The 19,809-nt window shown below is 36.4% G+C and overlaps 1 protein-coding gene across 6 annotated transcripts in view; it reads left to right on the forward strand.

Moving 5' to 3' along the window:
- TMEM135 (transmembrane protein 135) overlaps positions 1–5,451 on the forward strand; it is a 290,564-nt gene extending 285,113 nt beyond the window's left edge. For all 6 annotated transcript variants that reach the window (XM_002708646.6, XM_051821444.3, XM_008262983.5 and 3 more), the window contains 3 exons: positions 696–794; positions 1,571–1,638; positions 3,484–5,451. In XM_002708646.6, coding sequence (XP_002708692.1) covers positions 696–794; positions 1,571–1,638; positions 3,484–3,616 — 300 coding nt within the window. In that variant the 3' untranslated portion in view covers positions 3,617–5,451. The remainder of the gene's footprint in view (positions 1–695; positions 795–1,570; positions 1,639–3,483) is intronic.
- Positions 5,452–19,809: the final 14,358 nt, after the last annotated feature.

The raw sequence follows: 19,809 nt of genomic DNA on the forward strand, positions 1-19,809 counted from the left end.
TGCATTTTTTATTAACTACCACATATCAGAGAAAGCATTTATCTTTTTCAGACTGACTTATTTCACTAAGCATAATGGTTTCTAGTTGTTTTTTGCAAAAAAAACAGGATTTCATTCTTTTTATGTCAGAGCAGTATTCCATAATGTATATATACCACATTTTCTTTATCCAGTCATCAGTTGATGGACATCCGGATTGAATTCATATGTCCCACTGTCCTATATATAGGACACCTATAAAAACCTAAATAGAGCAATAAATATACCACTTATATTTGCTTTAAAATAAATATATTGTCAGTGAAATATTTGCAGAATTGAAAACTTGGGACTTAATGGATTAAATGTTTACAAGTGAATGAATGAGGAAAGGGATGAACAGATCCAACAGGGAAGTGAGGCCCTTAGGATTTTATAAAAATCATGAAGAATAAATGGCATAAAAGTAGTAGAAATAAGATGCTATTAAATTTCATAGAAAGTATTACCATTTGCTGCTGGGGTTTGGAGCTCAGGAAAGGAAATCACTGACATTTAACCTAGTCATGGACTTGAACTCTGAGGAAAGTACTAGAAGTTAAGAAAGTAGAAAAAATAGTCATAGGTAGAAGTATATTGCCCAACTGTGTTGTTATTGCCTTTTAAAATGTTTTCCCCTTTCTTGGTTAACACTTGTATTATACTTGTTTTTACAGACGATGTATTTCAAAGGCATTGAAGCAGGCAAGGTTCCCTATTTTCCTCATGCAGATACTATCATCTATTCCATCTCTACGGCAATTTGCTTCCAGGCAGTAAGTATAGCTTTTTGAAATGAGAAATAGAGTGCTTTTGTTTCTAATATCCTTTAGGCCAGTGAAGGGAAAACAAAGAGTCTGGGAACGTTTCTGTTTATGATGTTTTATGCTATTTTTTTCCCCAATGAACCAGCTTGTGTGTTTCAAATCATTGACATGTTAACTTAATGGACCAGGTGCTGTTTTATGGGCAGACCAATTTTTAGTTTTAAATATAGTGCAATTTATATTAGTACTTCAGTATCTCGAGTAGAATGCCCCAATAGTTATCTTTCATCGATTAAAAAAAATGATAATAGGATAAATGTGAGTAATTGCATTTCTCCAATAACACTGAGGAAATGAGGATAGAAGGAAAACTAGTTTAATAGAAGCATTGTTTAATCTCTTTAAATTCTGCAATCATCATTATGATATTCATGTTTTTAGAGCTGTTGCAAAATTTTTGGGAGTTTATATCTTCCCTTTCTTGCAGGAATGCTGCTAGGTTGATTAAATCATTAAACTAGTGAACTGTCAGCTCTTCAATGTGTACTCAGAAAATGCTTCTTGATGATAATGAATATCCATCCCATTATTATTTCAAATGCAGCATTTCTGCTTGAAGGCGTATTTACAAATATTCTTGAAATCAACTTAAACATAAATACAGGTTTTTTATTACTATCACATTTTCAAGATATAATGAACAAGAAGGTAAAGATAAAAGTATTGCTTAAGACTGTTGACAGTTTTGTATTTACTAAAGGAAGTCTCAAATTGAATAATCTTAGGCTGTCATGGAAGTTCAGACCTTGCGACCATCTTACTGGAAATTCCTTTTAAGGCTCACCAAGGGCAAGTAAGTGATTAAAATGTTTTAAATACTCATAGTGAAAAAACAGTTCTCATAAAAAGATTATGAATTTTTTGTCTCCTTGAAGGAATGTTCTTTCAGTGCTAAAGGAGTTTTATATATAAATTAAGTATGACCAACTTAATACCATGAAGCATTCCTTAGGCAAACATTCTTTTCTCTATAATACTTTAGTTTAAGTGTTCCAGATTAATACCATATTGATCTGATAACTGCTCATTAGTTACTACATAAATACTTAAGATATTTTGAATCTTTGATCTCATCTTTTTGATTAGAAAGTTAGATTCATTAAAGTTCATTTCTATATAATAAAGATTTTTTTTTCCATTTTGGAAAACTAATTATCTTCTGTTATCTGTTATTGTAAGTGTACCTTCTTCTGCCTTTCTCATCTTTTTTATTCCCCTTCCTGATCTTAATCTAATTCTTTAGAAGGTAGTTTGCCCTGATACAAAGAGCATGGACAGACCTACGTTTGACTCCATCTCTACTACCTTCTGCTGTGTTATTGTGGCAAAGTTACTTACTCTCACAAACCAAGGTGTCTTTTCTTCTGCAATGGAACAATGATACATACAAAGTATGGTTGTGGGAAAATTAAGATGTTTATAGTAGTTCTTAGCACTTAGTATATACTCAGTAAATCATAGCTGCTATATTACTGTTATTACTAATAAAAATAATAAATGCTTATTTAGTGCTTACACATATGGTTTTAAGTATGTACACAATGCATATATATTTATGTTAGTACTTAAAATAGCTCTATGAGATATGTGCTACTATTATCCTTGTTTTACATATAAAGAAACTGGGTTTCACAGAGAGGTTAGCTAGCTTATCAGAGTCACACAGCTAATACATCAGTGAAGGAGCTGGAGATGCAAGGCCAGCAGTCCAGCCTAAGAAATCTTACTCTTAGTGATGACATTATATATTCTTTATATTATTGTGTTATAATTTTTTTGCCATTTAGTTTTGTGCACTTTAGTGAGTTTTACCCATTGATAATTTTAGAGAAGATCTTGCTTTGGAAAAGAACTAAAAGACATTTATTGGCTCTGGGAATAAGGATGCTGGCTGATGAATCAAAATTAATTTCCTTCTGCTGTCTTCTTTAGAAGGAACTGCTTGTGAATAGGCACAAGGATTCAGAAGGTCTTGCCTGCTTATTAACTAAACATGTGTTTTTTTAAAAATTTTATGTTCCTTCAGTTAAGTAATAGGAAACCTGAGGATAGGATTTTCCTCTTGTGTTTATTAAAAATGTGAAAACTTATATGCTCTTTGCTTTTTAATCATTAAATATTTACATATTTGGTTACACTTTCTTTTGATTGTAAGACATTAAGATGTCAATTTTGACATTGCATTACATTACATTAAAATTACTTTCAGTACATTTGCCTCATTGGTAAATGTTAGTTTATTCATTATTTATTTAGTTTCCTGTAGTTTCATTCATCAGAAGAAAAATTCACCTAATTGTTTATTTGACATAGTGTATTGGAAGCTAGATTTCTAGAAGAGGTTGAAGGAACAGTTGTGATCTCTGGGGCTCCAAGTCTCTTTAAATACAATAGGAGGTAGTAGTGGCCATTGTTGTATAAATGCCTGCATCCCATATCAGAATGCCTAGGATCAAGTCCCACTTTCACTTTTTTTTAAAAAATTATACATGTGACGTTTGTGTTTGCCAGTGGGTTTAAATCTTTTGTTTTGTCAACATTTTCTATTTTACTGTTCTATGAAACTAAGTAAAATTAAGTAAATACTTTCATTTTGTACACTCCATCAAATAATTCTTTGCTGTATCCTGTTTTACAGATTTGCTGTCATGAACCGGAAAGTCCTTGATGTTTTTGGTACTAGTGCATCTAAACACTTTCAGGATTTCACTCCCAGGTTGGATCCAAGATACACAACTGTACCACCAGAGTTGCCTACAGAGTTTTCTTGAAGATGACTGTAACTTATTAATGTGACTAAATGTTTCATCATTTTGTCCTGAAGAGTTAATTATGTTGAACACAAAGAAGGGGGCCCAAGCTCAAACTTCAGTGTTATTTCAATGAGATATGTTCTTTGTTTTCTTACCAATCAGAAATACAGAAGCTTTTTAGGGAGGTGTTGCTTAATAATTAAGCTTCCCCTGTAGCCAGAATCTGATTCTGGATCACTGTAGTAGTTGATATTATGATATATTATCGATTAAATTATGTCCATAAGCAATATTAAATCTATATAGAAATATAATAACAAATAAGAATACGCTTAAAATTACTTTAAAAGATGTCTTTAGTTCATTCCAATATTATTCTTGGTTAAAACTAAGAATATTTCCGCATTTTAGGATTTACAAAGGATCACGGGTACATGGATTTGATCTGTATTTTTTTTAAACTTTTGAATGAGTGTCTGTAGTAGTGGAATGTTATAGATTTGAAGTAACTGTCCACAGATGCTGCTGCTTTAGTTTACAGCAACTCAGTTGGAGAAAAGTGGCCATTCTTACTTCAGGGATGCAAAGGTGGGTCTTAGAGCATTTGGATAGATATTGTGGTATCCATGGTCTTTCAGCTCATAACATCATCTCTCCCCTTGATCAGTTGGGCTGTTTGCCTTTAGTACCTGTGTACTAAGGACAGGTTAGGAACAAATGGAAACTGACACATTTGATATAGTTGAAACAGATGTTTAATCTTTTATAGTAGCATTACACTTGAATATTTAAAAACAAAACTTTGAAATCTGTAGGTTCGCATTTATTAGGACTGAATTCTTCATAGTTCAGTCTGTATGACATTTATAGAAGGGATCAAAATCCTATGGAACAAAAAGCGTTTTGGTGAATTTGGCAGTTTGTGCTCTCTCAACTGTTTCACCTACATCCTGATGTTTTACAACTAGAAATAAGATAAAGGTCCAACAGTTATTAAAAAGTGCATTTTATTACTAATTAGATTCAGGTTCTCCAGGCTTCTTTAAAACATGGTCATTGCCCTTTTTACTCTGGAATAAAGAAGTGACAAAATATAGTCGTTGTCTAATATGAAAGTTCAGGAAAGCTGTGATTAAAATATAATCACTATTTCAAGTTCAGGGAAAAGTTATACTTTTCTAAGTTAATTAAAGGCTTAAGTTGTGATATTTACAGTTAATGTAACATACAGGAATGATTTTTTAATATAATTTTGTTGCTGAAAAGTTTTTAGGCCATTGTATGTTATGTAATACAACTTGTGTTGCAACAGGAATTATACGCCAGACTTTAAAAAGGTTTACTCCCCAGTATTCAATTTCATCAAGCCTTCATTACTTCTGTTTGTATGTAATCCTATTCTTGGTTGTTAGGGCAAATTGCAACCCAACAAAAAGACACAGGTACCATGGTAGCAGAGAGAACCATTAAAATTTGATCAAATTTTGCATTGAGATTAACTTTTTAGAATTGATCTGTTCACTTGGCAATACTGTTCAAAAATCATTCTGGTTTCAGATTTCAATATCATTTAATAATTTAGTCTTCAGTTTTTATTCACTGGAATCAAAATGATGACTGTTACTGTGTTTACTTTTTCAAATGAAGTATTAAAGCACTGAGAAAGCTCTGCTACTTGTACCTCATTTTCTCTATTCAGAAATTGTGTTTATAATATTTTTCCTGTCAAGTTAAAATATACATTTTAATCCATAAATTATTATTTTCACTGACATTTAAAGATTGTGATATTGAAAGACAGATTCTACTGAAACTTTCTGAGATTGTTTAGTAAAATTTTGCTGGTCAAAAAAGTGCATGTCTGTGATTTTTTTCTTTTACAAATTGCAGTCATTTAAAAATATTACATAAAACGTAAAATGAAATAATCATCATGAAGCAAAATATAGTAGTGCACATACAGCTTATGTGAACAGTTACCTCATTTTCAGTGGTGAATTGAAAAGTTCACTTTGATTTCATTGAGACAGACTGTAAAGTGTAGCTGTTCAAGCAAACACAAAGAAGCTTTGTGTTCACGAAAACAATAAAGTGAGTATTTTTCTACCTCTTCCTAATTAGATATTGATTTACAACTTCATGGTATCAGAAAGTCAAATATCTCTCTCCATTCCACAGCATCTTTTTTTAGTTATTTAAACTCTGAAGGAATATCTTTGGTAAATTTCCGTCAGAACAGATTATAGTAAACAATAATGTGCCCGCTTAGTCTTTCTGAATCTTCATGCCGATTGAAAAGCAGTGCATTTGGAGCAGTAGTGATATGGCCATTTCATTGCCATTTCCTGAAGCAATCTAATCATAAAGATAGTACCAACCAGTAAAGATTGTGTTTTCAAGACAATAATTTTCTCCAATCTATTAGATTCTTACCTGTTTTTCATCAGATTGTTTGTGATAATTTTTATTATTCATTTCTGAAATAATATCTTTGTTTCAGTTGTCTTTTTTCATAAATCCTACATGTAATATTTTTCTTGATCTATAAATTTAGTTGCCACTCTATTGAAACTATCTTTTTATTCTTTGCTTTCAGATTTTATAATTCACTTTTATCTGGAACGAAACTTTCTTTTGCGATGAAATCCAAATGAAATGATTTTAACATACTCCTTTCTTGTTACACCAGTGTATTCCGATCCTTGGAGATTGTTTTTAAGCTAACATTTAACATAGTTAATAGTGCTGACAACATTATTTCTCCTTGTATTTCATCATATCCATAAGTTTCTGAGTCTTCTCTTCCTGGAGGTATTGAAAATCAATATCTGAGCTCTCAGGGAGCTTCACCCACAATGCCTGTGCCACTTCCTCTTCTTTGGTGGTAGTCAAGCAGCTTTTTGGGGGGTGGGTATTAAGCTTCATGGTTAAGATGCCTCTTGCATTGTCCACATATCATATCACAGTGCCTGGGTTTGTGTCCTAGCTCTGCTTCTGATTCCAGCTGTCTGCTAATACACACCATGAAAGGCAAGAGATAATGGCTGAAGTAGTCAAGTACCTGCCACCAACCAGGTGGAAGATCTAGATTGAGTTCATAGCTCCTGACTTTGGCCAGGTACAGCTCCAGTTGTTGAGGGATTTTAGAGAATGAACCAGTGAGTGGGAGCCCTTTCTGTCTATCTCTCTTCCCTTTCAAATAATTTTTAAAAGAAGAAGAAAAGGAAGAGGGAAGGGTGGAGGAAAAAGAGGAAGAAAGAAGAAGCCTCCCAGTAGGGCCTGAGGGGATGTGTCTACTGAGGACAGAGACCCAGGTGTTCTTGTGGTTTGGGGAGCAGAGAAGCCACAACCCAGAGATTACTTAATTCTGCTTGTATTTTATTTTTATTTATTTAAGCAGCGAGTAGTCTGATCCAATGCCAAAGTTGTTCTTTGCTCTACAATGATGAAAGTATTAATTTCTGAATTGTCATCTTACTAATACAATCTGCTAGACTTCCTTTTCACAGCCCACCACTCAGCGCTGAAGCCACTGTTGGTGCTAGTTCTTTAATTCCTTCTTGTGGAATCTGCAAGGAAAAGAGCATCAGGGACTGACATAACCTTGAGATTAGGGTGTTGACTTAGTTCTAGGGCTATATTGTACTGTGTTTCTATTTCTAGTTGTAGCCACAGGTGACTTTGTAATAGCTCTGTAGTTATGAAAAGGGTAGCTAAAAAAAATGAGAATAATATTGTGTATAACTTCTAGAAGCAGGGGAGAGGCAGAAATTGGCCATGATGCAGCTCATGTCCTAAGGCTGTGGCAGACTGGAAGTGATTGTCAGAACAGTCTCCTGTGCCCTCACAATATAGACATCCTTTTTTTTTTTTTTTTACACTAGACTGTTTTTGTAACTTGGATTAAAGTTAAAAAATGGAATTGCAGTCATTGTTTTTTTCTCAAGATTTATTTGTTTAAAAGGCAAAGAGAGACAGATACACAGATCTGTCCACTGGTTCAGTCTCCAAATGGGCCAGGCGGAAGCCAGGAGCCAGGGACTCCGGTCTGTTTTCTCACAGGGGTGCCAAGGGCCCAAATCTTCCACTGCCTTTCCAGAAGCACTAGCAAGACTGTTGAATCAGAAGCAGAGTAGCCAGGACTTGAATTGGTATTCCCCTATGGGATGGTGGCATCACAGAGGCTTAACCCACTGCTCCACAATGCTGGTCCCAGCAGTCATTGTTAATGCTCATCTGATGGCTATTTAATCCTTTTTCCTCGCTGATGCACCCAGTCCCAGGTGATGGATCATAATTGTTCAGTGTCCTTCATATGACTCCTGTCTTCAAGTCCAGATATTTTCTACCCAATGTTTATCCTGAGAGTGGTCATGTGACTCAATGTTGGCCAATAAGATGTTATGGAAGATTGAGAAACTTGGAAAAATCTTTCCTCCCATTTAAATGAAAGCTCTTTCCTTTTTCTCTAGTTCAGGACTCTAGTATTAGTTACTGAGATCTAGGTCTGCACACATGAAGTGAGGACAAAGCTGAAAAAACCACCAATGTTAAGATGTGAAGACAGAAAAATAGCAAGAACTTTCCTCCCAAATGACATTGTTGAGCCACTGCATCAAAGCAAATCATCACGTATTTCTGAGCCTTTTCAGAAAACCAATCTCTATGTCCTAAGGTTCTATTAGTAAAGAATTCTGCTGCTTTCAGCTAAAAGCATCTTAAATTGACACATTCCAGTCCTGCATAGATCAGCCTCAGTTTCTTTTCTCAACAAATCCTTCTGTCCCTTGATTTAGCATTTTTCCTCCCTTCTTCTAACTTCTACATGTATATTGAAATGTCATCTCTTCTTTGAAGTTTTTGCTACTCTGTCCTTTAATCTTTGAAGTTTATTATGATTCTTAAGTGTCATGTGAAAAGCATCAGTCCATCAAACTGTATTAAATAGATACATTCTGTGAAATTTTGGATTTTTCAGTCACTTTATTATTATGCTATGACAGCCAAATAATGATTAAATTCATTTGAGGTAAGCCTCCTAAATCCAGCTTCATTGCAGATTCCAATTCTGTCATTTGCTCTTTACAGCTTTTCTTAAGAATGGGATGGCTGTATCACTGATACTGTAAGATCCAGATTTTTGTTACGTCTTTTCTCAAGAAAAGTTTTCCCATTTACATAATTCTTTCCTATTGCTGTACCTTTTTAGGCAAAGGAGGCTATAGGTAGATATGTCTAAAACAAATACAAGTAAGCAAAGAAACTCCAGGTGATAATCACCACCTGACAGGGTATATATTTTGCATCCTAAAAGCCATTTTCTGTACCATCTGAGCTATGGGAATGGGTTCTCTGTAATCTGGATTTCTGTCACTGAATTCCAAACCTATATGCTTGGGTAATTGGTTTCACTTTGTATATAGTTTGTGAATTATATAGAATCATCTGAGATGCTAATACTAATTCATTTCAGCTTTATTTGCCAGAAAAAGGGCTCCTTCAGCTGTAGAACCCAAATCATATTCATCCTAGACAAGTTTACCAGACAGGCTGAATGTAATGAGCAAAAAGCTGTGTCCACACTTGGCCGTCTGTACCCAGAGAGCGCTGTGGTGGACTTCCATTGCTGTCTCACTGCAACAGTCTGCTAGCATCACTCATGTCTTCCATCCTAGTGCCTGTGTCAGGCATTTTTGTGGGAAGTGGAATAAGGATGGGACATGACCTACTCAGTAGTTATTGCCTGCTAACTTCACAGAGCCTGAAGACCTAAAGTCTACCCTTAGCTTTCCCTATAAAAGTCTGGAAAATATTATCCTTACAAATGATTTTGTAAATACTCCAGGAAATTGGCTCCTACTAGTATCCCAGCAGCTACTGGAGCCAGTTTGGCTTCAAATCTTAAACAAATGATTTGTCTTCTGTTTCATTTGTTTGTTTTTTTTTTTTTCTGGACAGAGCTGGAATTCTGGATTGTTCCCCAGTTTAAAAACTGCCAAATCCAAACCAGAAGTAGACAGCGCCGAACACAAGGCTTTCCTTTCCCACTCAGTTTCACAGGGAAGAAAATCAAAGGCAGTTTGCCCAGAATTACATTTTATGTCTGGCTTCTCAATCTTATTTTATAATGAAATATTGCTTTTTTTTTTCCGTAACAAGTATAATCTTCGATATTAGAGTGAGCAAAAGGCCTGGAATCGTTCATCAGTGCAAGTAAGGCTGTGGCAAATAGCTTCTTCTAATTCATGTATTTAAGGGAAAAAGAAAGAAATTAAAAATTAAGAAGTCCACCTCTGATATGTGGTAGATTGTTTCTGTTAAATTCATTCCCCATATCTTGTGAGGCATTATTCTATTTTAGCCATTAGAAAAGTTGGAACCAATGAGGCTGAGACTTTGCCCAAGGTGACCCTACTGGAATTTGAACACAGATGTCAAAAGTTAAAAGTTGAAGTTGAAGTTGCATTTTTATTCTCTTCCTTTAAAAGTAATTGTTATGACATTGAAATAAACCTTGCCTCAAAAATCATTTTGATGCTTACTTTTAGATAGAATAGGAATTGCATTACATTATCCTCTGAAACAATGAAAATATCTGGCAATAAAAAAGAAGTTTTCAAGCAGTAGATGGTAAGTATTACATGGCAGTGATCCCTGGAAGAAGTAGCTGAGTTGAATTGAGTCTTATGATTACTCCTAGCTGATGTCTGGAGAGAGAGATTGTAGATGCAGCTCAGGGAGGGAGAGTGAAGGCAGACACCACTAAGAAGTTGCCCTGAGTTGAGGAAACACCGGGGAATCCAGGGAGGGCAAAGTGAGGGAAATCCCATACAGTGAAATACAAAAGAGAGAGCTGCACAGAAAGTGTGGAGATGTAGAGAGTCCCCCTTGGGCTGAAGGTGAGTGTGTAGTGTATGCATGGGGACATTACCAAGGCTGGAGAAAGAACCACCTGAAAGGAGCCGAGAACTAATCTTTGAAGTTCATATGAGGCGGTAAATAGTTTGTGTCCCTGCTAACTAGAGTAGGATACCTCAGATATCAAAAGGCACTGGATATAGTATTCAGAACAGTATTGCTTCAGTAGGTGAGAAAAATTAACAGTAAACTGAAGGCTGCTCTGATCTCACCTATTGAATCTTAAAGGTTAGCCTCAAAAGTCTATTTCCAAATAACTATCTACATTAACCAGAACATATGTAGGAATAAAAAAATATTTAACACGCATAGGATAAAATTCAAAATATTTGATGTTGGATGAGCTTCTGCCTGTGATGAGCATCAGTTTGAGTTCCTGCTGCTCCTCTTCTAATACAGCTCCCTACTAATGCTTCTCTATGGAGTTCCTGGCTTCAGCCTAGCCCAGCCCAAGCCATTATAGCCAAAGGAGTGAAGCAGCAAATGGAAGATATTCTCTCTCTCGCTCTCGCTCTCACTCTCGCTCTCACTCTCTCCCTCTCTCTTTCTTTCTCTCTCTCCCTCCCTCCCTCTCCATAACTCTGCCTTTCAAATAAATATTTAAAAAAAAGGAAAAACTATTTTTACCTTCAGTTATCAGACATGCGAAAAGCCAGGAAACAAAAGCCATAAAAAGAAAAATAGGCCCAGAAATGTCATAAATAATAGAATTAATGCAAAAGGCCATTATAACTATATGCCGTGTAGTCAAGAAGTAGAGGCCATGCCAGATTAAGCATGATAAGCAGAGACAGAGGAGATACAAGGATGAGAAAATAACTTGTAAGAGGTGAAAAAACAAAGTATAAAAATGTACTGGATTAATAGCAGATTAGACAGCGAAGGAAAAGGTTACAGAATTGGAAGGCATAGCAGTAGAACCTGTCTCAAACTATTGAGAATGAAACGAAGACTAGAACTTTGGTAATCTGTGGGTCAGTTTCAGGCTGCCTGATACGCACACACAAACAGCTTAGAGTCCTCAAGGGCTGAGTGGGGTGTGGACAGTGAGGGCACAGGAAAAATACTTGAAAATGTGATGGGCAGCATATTTGTTGTTTTCAAACTTGATGGAAACTACAAACCCATAGATCCAAGAAGCTCATGAACCCCAAGGCCCAGAAACATGAGGAAAACCATATCAAGGCATGTCATGCTATAAAGCAGTGACAAAAAGAAAGTTGCATCTAGAGGGAAGGGCATGTTATGTGCAGAAGAGAACCCAAGTGAAAATGACAGGAATCTTCTCACTGAAAACAGAAGGAGCTCACAGACAGTGGAGCAACACCTTTAGTATACTGAAAGAAAAAAAACCCTGTTGACCTAGAATTCTATACACGGTGGAAAGATCTTTCAAACAGCAAAGACAAATACTTTCTCAAATATTCAAAGCCTGAAGGAATTATTGCCAAAGGATCTGTACTACAAGAAATGGTTTTTAAAACACAGATGATGGGGGTGGGCGCTGTGGCATAGCAGGTAAAGCAGCCGCCTGCAATGCCGACATCCCCTGTGGGCACCAGTTCGAGTACTGGCTGCTCTACTTCTGATCCAGCTCTTTGCTATGGCCTGGGAAAGCAGTGCAAGATCGCCCAAGTCCTTGGGCCCCTGCACCCATGTGGGAGACCCAGAAGAAGCTCTTGGCTCTTGAGTTTGGATCAGCACAGCTCCGGTGGTTGCAGCCATCCAGGTGTGAACCAGTGGGTAGAAGACCTCTCTCTCTCTCTGCCTCTCTGTAACTCTTCCTTTCAAATAAATAAATAAATAAATATTTTTTAAAAAATAGCAGATGATGGTGCTGTCATTGTACATAGCAAGTTAAGCCACTGCCTGGGACTCTGGCATCCCACATGGGCTTGAGTTCATGTTTCAGTTGCTCTACTTCCAATCAAGCTCCCTGCTAATATGCCTGGAAAAGCAGCAGAAGGTGACCCAAGTACCTGGGCTCCTGCCACCCACATGAAGCTCCTGGATCCTGGTTTCAGTCAAGCCTGGTTCAGTCCTAGCCATTGAGGCCACTTTGGGAGGGAACTAGTGGATGGAAGATCTCTTTCTCTGTAACTTTGCCTTTCAAATAAATAAATGCAGCTTTTAAAATAAAAGAGCAGATGTAAAATGATAGTGAAAATATGGTCAATATGTAGATAAATATGAAAATGTTTAAAATTTCTGTGAAAGATGATTTATTGATCACTAACCATCAGGTAATTGCAAGTAAAAATCACAGTGAGATTTCGCCTCACCCCAGTTAGAATGGCTATCATCCAAAAAAAAAAAAAAAAAAAAAACCAACAATAAATGCTGGCAAGGATGTGGAGGAAAAGGTACCCTAATCTGCTGTTGGTGGGTCTGTAAACTAGTACAGCCATTATGCAAGACAGTATGGAGATTCCCCAGGACTCTGAAAATAAATCTACCATATGACCCCACCATCCCACTCCTCGGAATTTACCTAAATGAAATGAAATCAGCATATGGAAGAGTTATTTGTACCCCCACGTTTATTGCAGGTCAATTCAGAATAGCTTAGATATGGAATCAACCCAGATGTCCATCAACTGATGACTACTTATGACTGCATAAAGAAAATGTAGTTTTATATATATATATAAAAAATCTAAAATACTCAGCCATTAAAAAATGAAATCGTGTCATTTGCAACAAAATCAATGCAACTGAAAACCATTATGCTTAGTTAAATAAGCCAGTCTCAAAAAGATATGTGGCAATTAATACAGAATACAAAAAATTGTATAGGAATGAAGTGGACATTTGGTGATAGGATTGTCATTTTTAGCCCTTGTTTATACTTCTGTGGAACTGTGGTGGTCTTCCTACTTTTTACTTGTTGAATATTATGGTTATTATGGTGAATTAAACCTAAGAATACAGAATAGATTAAAATTATGGCTTTACAAAAACTGACAAAAAGGAAGAGAGGAAAGGGAGGGAAGTATGGTTGTTTTCTTGGAATTGTACCTATGGAATGCATGAAATTTGTTCTCTTTATATTAATAAAAATTTAAAGAAAATAAAGGAAATGTAATAGATACAGATTTATTGCTTATATAAAAATAGTGACAATTGTATTTATAATGTTAGAATAAAAGTAGCAGTAATCACACAATGTTTAAGAAGAGGCAAATGGAATTACACTACCAGAAGTTTTTAATACTATGTAGTAGGTATATTATTATGTGAAAGAAAACTTCATTAGTTAATTATGTATTATAAACCCTAAGTTATTCCCTTCTCTCTCTCTCTCTCTCTCTCTCTCTCACACACACACACACACACACACACACACATATTATAGCTAGTAAGCCAACAAACGAGATACAGTAGAATTGCTAAAAAATATTTAGCTAGTCAAAAAGAAGGATGGAAAGGGGGAGAGGAGTGGAAACAATGGGACAACGAACAAATGGTACACAGGGTCCGGTGCTGTGGTGTAGTAGATTAGCCACCCACCTGCAGTGCCAGCATACCATATTGGCTCCAGTTCAAGTCCCTAATGCTTCATTTCCAATCCAGCTCCCTGCTAATGTGCCTGGGGAAGCAGTGGAAAATGGCCCAAATCCTTGGGCCCCTGCACCCACGTGGGAGACCCGGAAGAAGCTCCTGGCTTCAGATCGACTCAGCTCCAGCTGTTGCAGCCATCTGGGGAGTGAACCAGTGGATAGAAGACCTCTCTCTCTCTGCCTCTGCCTCTATGTAGCTCCACCTTTCAAATAAATAATTTTTTATATTTTAATTTATTTATTTGAGAAGCACAGATACAGGGATAGAAATTCCTGCTCCCGAGTTCTCACAAAGACCAGGACTGAACCAAGGCCAAAGCCAGCACCTGGAAACCTGAAGCTTAGTTCAGTTCTCACACATAAGTGGCAGGAACCCAACCACTGCAATTATCACTGCTGCCTGCATTGCAGGAAGTTGGAGTCAGGACCTAGAGTCAGGACCTGGAGTATCAAACCCAGATACTCCAGTATTCTAACTGGTGTATTAACTGGTGGACTAAACATCCCCCTCCAGGCATATATTTTGGAAGTGTTTTTAGTTTCTTCCAAGGTGAGGTGGTAGGACACATTTCTCCTCTGTGTTACACTTTGTTATTCCTGATGACTTTGACTAAACCAAATGGGTATCTGAGCATTTGAGGGCATGCATACTTTGGTTTAAGGGGAAAAAAAGATGGCACAAAAAGAAAACAAATAGCAACATGATAGCATTAAGCCAAACTATATCAAATCATATTGATTGTAAATGATCTAAGCACCTAATTAAAAGGCAGAGATTGTCAGATGGAATTTTTAAAAAGCAAGACCCAATGATACACTATTCAAAACTAAACACAAAGCCAAAACAAGGTTTAATGTGAACATATGGAGAAAGATATATGATGCTTACACTAATAAACAGATTGGCTATGAGTTCAGAGCTGATACTATTATAGATTAGATGGTGGTTTATGATGGCAAATTGGTAAATTCAACAAGAGAGAATTACAACCCTAGGTATTTTTGTGCATTAGAACATCAAAATACATGAGAAAAAGACTAACAGAGCTGCAAGGAGAAATAATATACCATCATAGTTGGAGATTTTAATACCTTCAAAAATTGATAAATGATGCAAACAGAACATCAGAATGTATATAGACATCTTGAAAAACACTATCAACAATCTTAATTGACATTTATGGAACATTGTACCCAACAACCACATACTACATGTTCTTTTCACATGCATTCATAACAGGTCCAGTAGAGATGGTATCCTGGAACACCAAACAAATAATGATTAACAAGGTTTCTAGCCATAGAAAGAAGGATTAACAAAGGTTCTAGCCATAGAAGAATGAAAGAGTTCAGAAAGCAACAACAAGTATCTGGAAAATACTCCGATTTTGCAAACTAAACAACATGCTTCTAAATAGTACCAAAATAACTTAGAAAGTACACTAACCTGAATGAAAATTTAAATATAGCACAATGAAATAGATACATATAAGGCAGTTCTTTATTATTTTAAAAGACTTTTTATTTATTTGAAAGAATTACAGAGAGAGTGAGCTGGAGAGACACACAGAGAGAGGTCTTCCATCAGCTAGTTCACTCCCCAAATGGCTGCAACAGCCAAAACTGGGCCAGGCCTAACCCGGGAGCCAGGAGCTTCATCTGGTTCTTCCACATGGGTGCAGGGATCCAAACGCTGGGGCCATCATCTGCTTCTCCCAGGCAGTTAGCAGGAAGCTGGATCAGAACTGGAGTGACAGGATGCGAAGTAGTACCCATAAAGGATTCCCATGTTGCAGGCATTGCCTTTATCCACCTTACCAAAACGCTGACCCCAATAAAGCCATTATTAAATATCCTTTCTTAAAATGTCACAGTATTCTCAAATCAATGATCTCAAGTTTCCATCTTGAGAAAAAAAGAGAAAAAATAGAGCAAATTATACCCAAAACAGAAAACATGTTAATAAGGCTAAAATCAGAAATCAATGAAATAAAGACAAAATGGAAAAGAAAAGGGAAAAACAAAACTGACTCTTGTTTCAGAAGAATTCATAAAATTGACGACCATTTAAGTTGGAAAAAAAGGAATATCAGAAACAAACAAGTGACATCATTGGAGATCACCTCACACCTGTTAAAATGGCTCTCAATACAGGAATCAACAGATAGCAAATGCTGGTGAGCATGTGAGGAAAAGGTTCCTCAATCCAATTTTGGTGGGAATGTAAACTGGTCCAGCCACTGTGGAAGGTAGTATGGAGATTCCTCAGAAATATGATTATAGACCTACCATATGATCCAGCCATCTCACGCCTGAGAATTTATCCAAGGGAATTGAAATCAGCATATGAAAGAGCTATCTGTACCCCATGTTTATGGCAGCTCAATTCACAATAACTAAGATATGGGATCAACTCAGATGCCCATCAACTCTTGACTGGATAAAAAATTATTATATATATATATATACACTATGGAGAACTACTCAGCTGTAAAAAAAAAAAAAAGTCCTGGTTTTTTGCAATGAAATGGATGCAACTGGAAACCATTATATTTAGTGAAATAAACTAGTCCCCAAAAGACAGATATGTTTTCCCTGATTAGGGGTAACTAATAGAGTACCTAAAATATAACATATTGGAGTGAAATGGACATTTTGAGATTCAATGATTGTTACAGCTCTTGTCTATTCTGTTGAGGAACAGTGTTTTTGCTTTTGTTTTTATGTTTTTACCCTTCCTACTATCTGTTGCACTCTTTTACTTAGTGTAGGTTAACCTTACGATCATTAAGTTAACTGAAAGTAGATCTCTGTAAAAAGTGAGAGTGGGATTGGGAGAGGAAGGAGGAAGAAAGGTTGGAGTATGGGAGGGAGGAAGGGAATTATCCCATGAAGCTTGTGTAACAAATGAAACTTTAAATAATACAATACAAAAATATAATCAGATACAATTATCAACTTTATGCCAATATTTGACAACTTACACAAAATTGACAAATTGCTGTGGTTTGAATGTGTCCCCAATGCTGCTGCTATGATCTGAGAGTCCCTGATGTTTCTGATCTCCAATGCAGAGGTAGTAGGAAGTGAGATCTTGAACAGGTGTTTAGGTCATGAGGGCTCTCAACTCACGAATGGATGAATGCTATTACCACAGGAGTGGGTTCCTTATGGAAGGAAGAGACCAGCCCTCTCTTTTCCTCACTTTCTTTTGCCTTTTAGCCATACATTGACTCAGCAAGAAGACCCTCCCCAAATACCAGTGCCTAGATTTTATGTTTCCCAAGCTGCAGAACTGTGAGCCAATAAATTTCTGTTCATTATAAATTACCCTTTCTGTAATATTATAGCAGCACATGAAACAGACACAAACCAACAAAGCTCATGCAAGAAGAACTAGATGATCTGAACAAAATTGTATCCATTAAAGAAATTGAATTTCTTAGTTAAAAGGCTTCCCACCAACACAGCTCTAGGCCCAAGTGGATTCACTGATGAGTCCCATCAAACAACGAAGACAGAAATATACCAATTTATAGATACTATTCTAAAAATTAAGGAGGAGCAGAAACTTCCCATATCCCTCTACAAAGCCAGCATTTTCCTAATACCAAAATCAGGCAAGGAAATTAAAACCAAATGAAACTCCTGAGCATAAAGACAAAAATTCTTTCAAAAATTTAGCAAATTGACTTTCATAAGTAAAGAACATAACACATCATGACTAAGTGGGCTTTGTTCTGAAAAAAAAAAAAAACAAGTTTGGAGATGATTCAGTTGGAAAGTCAATGCAATTTATCATATTTACTAACTTAAAAAGAAAAATCATGTGATCACATCAGTAGAACCAGGAAAAGCTTTTGATGAAATCCAACATTCATTTCTCAGAACTCTCAGCAAACTGTGAATATCATATCCCATGAGGACCAGAAAATAATTTTCTAATAAAGAGCATCTACAAAAACTCTACAGCTTATATCATGCTTAATTGTGAAAGACTAACTGCTTTATTTCTATGGTCAAATAATAAGATAGGAATGTCTGCTCTTACAATTTGTATCCCACATTGTACTGGAGAATCTAGTCTTTGGAATAATTAATAAAGGAGAAAGAAAGCCATTAGACTGGAAAGCAAGAAGTAACACTGCCTTTAATGGCAGATAACCATGTACATAGAAAATTCTATGAATCTAAAAGAAAAGCTACTAGAACAAGCACTGAATTTTACAGGCCAATTCTAATATGCATGTGGAAACGGAATTCTAATACATATGGAAATGTAAAATAGCCAAAATTAGTTTGAACAGATTTGGAAATTTATGCTGTTTCATTTTAAGGCTTATTGTAAAGCCACCATAAGCAAGACATTCCAGAATTGGTGTAAATGTAAACAAATTGATTAATGGAACATCCTACTGAGTCCAGAAATATGTCTAGACATATTTGGTTAACTGAATTTTGGCAAAGTTGCCATAGTAATTTAATGGGCGAAACACTAATGTTTTCAACACATGTGCTGGAGCAAATGGCCTTCCAAATGCAAAACAAACACAAAAAAACCTTTACCCCTATTGCAAACCATTACAAAATTAATTCATACCTTATGTACAAATTTAATTCAAATATAGAGCTAATATAGACCTAAATTTAAAAACTAGAAGAAAAATCTTAGGTAAAGACTTCTTAGATATGACACGAAAAGTACAATCTATTAAGGAAAAATTTTGATAAATTGGAGTTCATCAAACCACAAATCTCTGATTCTTCAAATGATACTTTAAAGAGAATGAAGGTACCCTATATAGTCAGAAAAAATATTTGCAAATCACAAAGATTTGTCCAGTAAGGAGCTTTATTTGCGATGTGTAGTAAACTTGAAATTCAGTAGGGAGGGGCCAGTGCTGTGGCTTAGCGGATAAAGCTGCCGCCTGCAGTGCTGGCATCCATATAGGCACCGGTTCCAGTCCTAGCTGCTTCACTTCCCATCTGGGAGAGCAGTGGAAGATGGTCCAAGTCCTTGGGCCCCTGCACCCACCTGAGAGACCTGGAAGAAGCTCCTGGCTCCTGGCTTCAGATCGGCCTAGCTCCAGCCATTACAGCCACCTGGGGAGTAAACCAGCGGATGGAAGACCTCTCTCTCTCTCTCTCTCTCTCTCTCTCTCTCTACCTCTCTGTAACTCTGCCTTTCAAATAAATAAATATTTTAAAGAATTCAGTAGGGAGATTGATTTCTGGCATAATAGTGTAAGGAGCTCTACTGATCAATTTAACAGTAGAATTGGTGAAATAAAAAAAAAATGAAAGAAAAACAACCATTAAAGTCTTGGGCGATGGACTTAAGGACAAGCAACAAATTAAGAAACACCTCTTCAAGAAAATCTGAAAATTCAATAAACAAGTTGAGAATCTGAACTAAGACTGCTTCCACCCTCTCCCCTTCCAGCTCAGCGAGTTGCTGCTCCACTCAAGTCTGTTGTAGCTAGAAGACAGGGACCATCTATCCCCAGATCCCAGGCCGAGGCTTTCTTCCAGGAGGAGCAAGATGTGAGTGACTATCGTCCTGCCTGTAGTTGCTTGTTGCTGAGGATAAGCCCCCGGAAAGGGCAAGTGGAGGAGTGGAATCTCCCTTCTTTTACCCCAGCCCTAAGCATGAGATGAAGGCTGCTATTATAGTTGGTGGTTTGTCTTCCAGAGATTCATGTGTTAGCGGCAGCATCCTCAGTGATAATGCCT

The sequence above is a fragment of the Oryctolagus cuniculus genome, chromosome 1 (assembly GCF_051225735.1).
Source record: "Oryctolagus cuniculus isolate XC-2025 breed Fujian yellow rabbit chromosome 1, ASM5122573v1, whole genome shotgun sequence".
In the NCBI taxonomy this organism is placed as follows: domain Eukaryota; kingdom Metazoa; phylum Chordata; class Mammalia; order Lagomorpha; family Leporidae; genus Oryctolagus; species Oryctolagus cuniculus.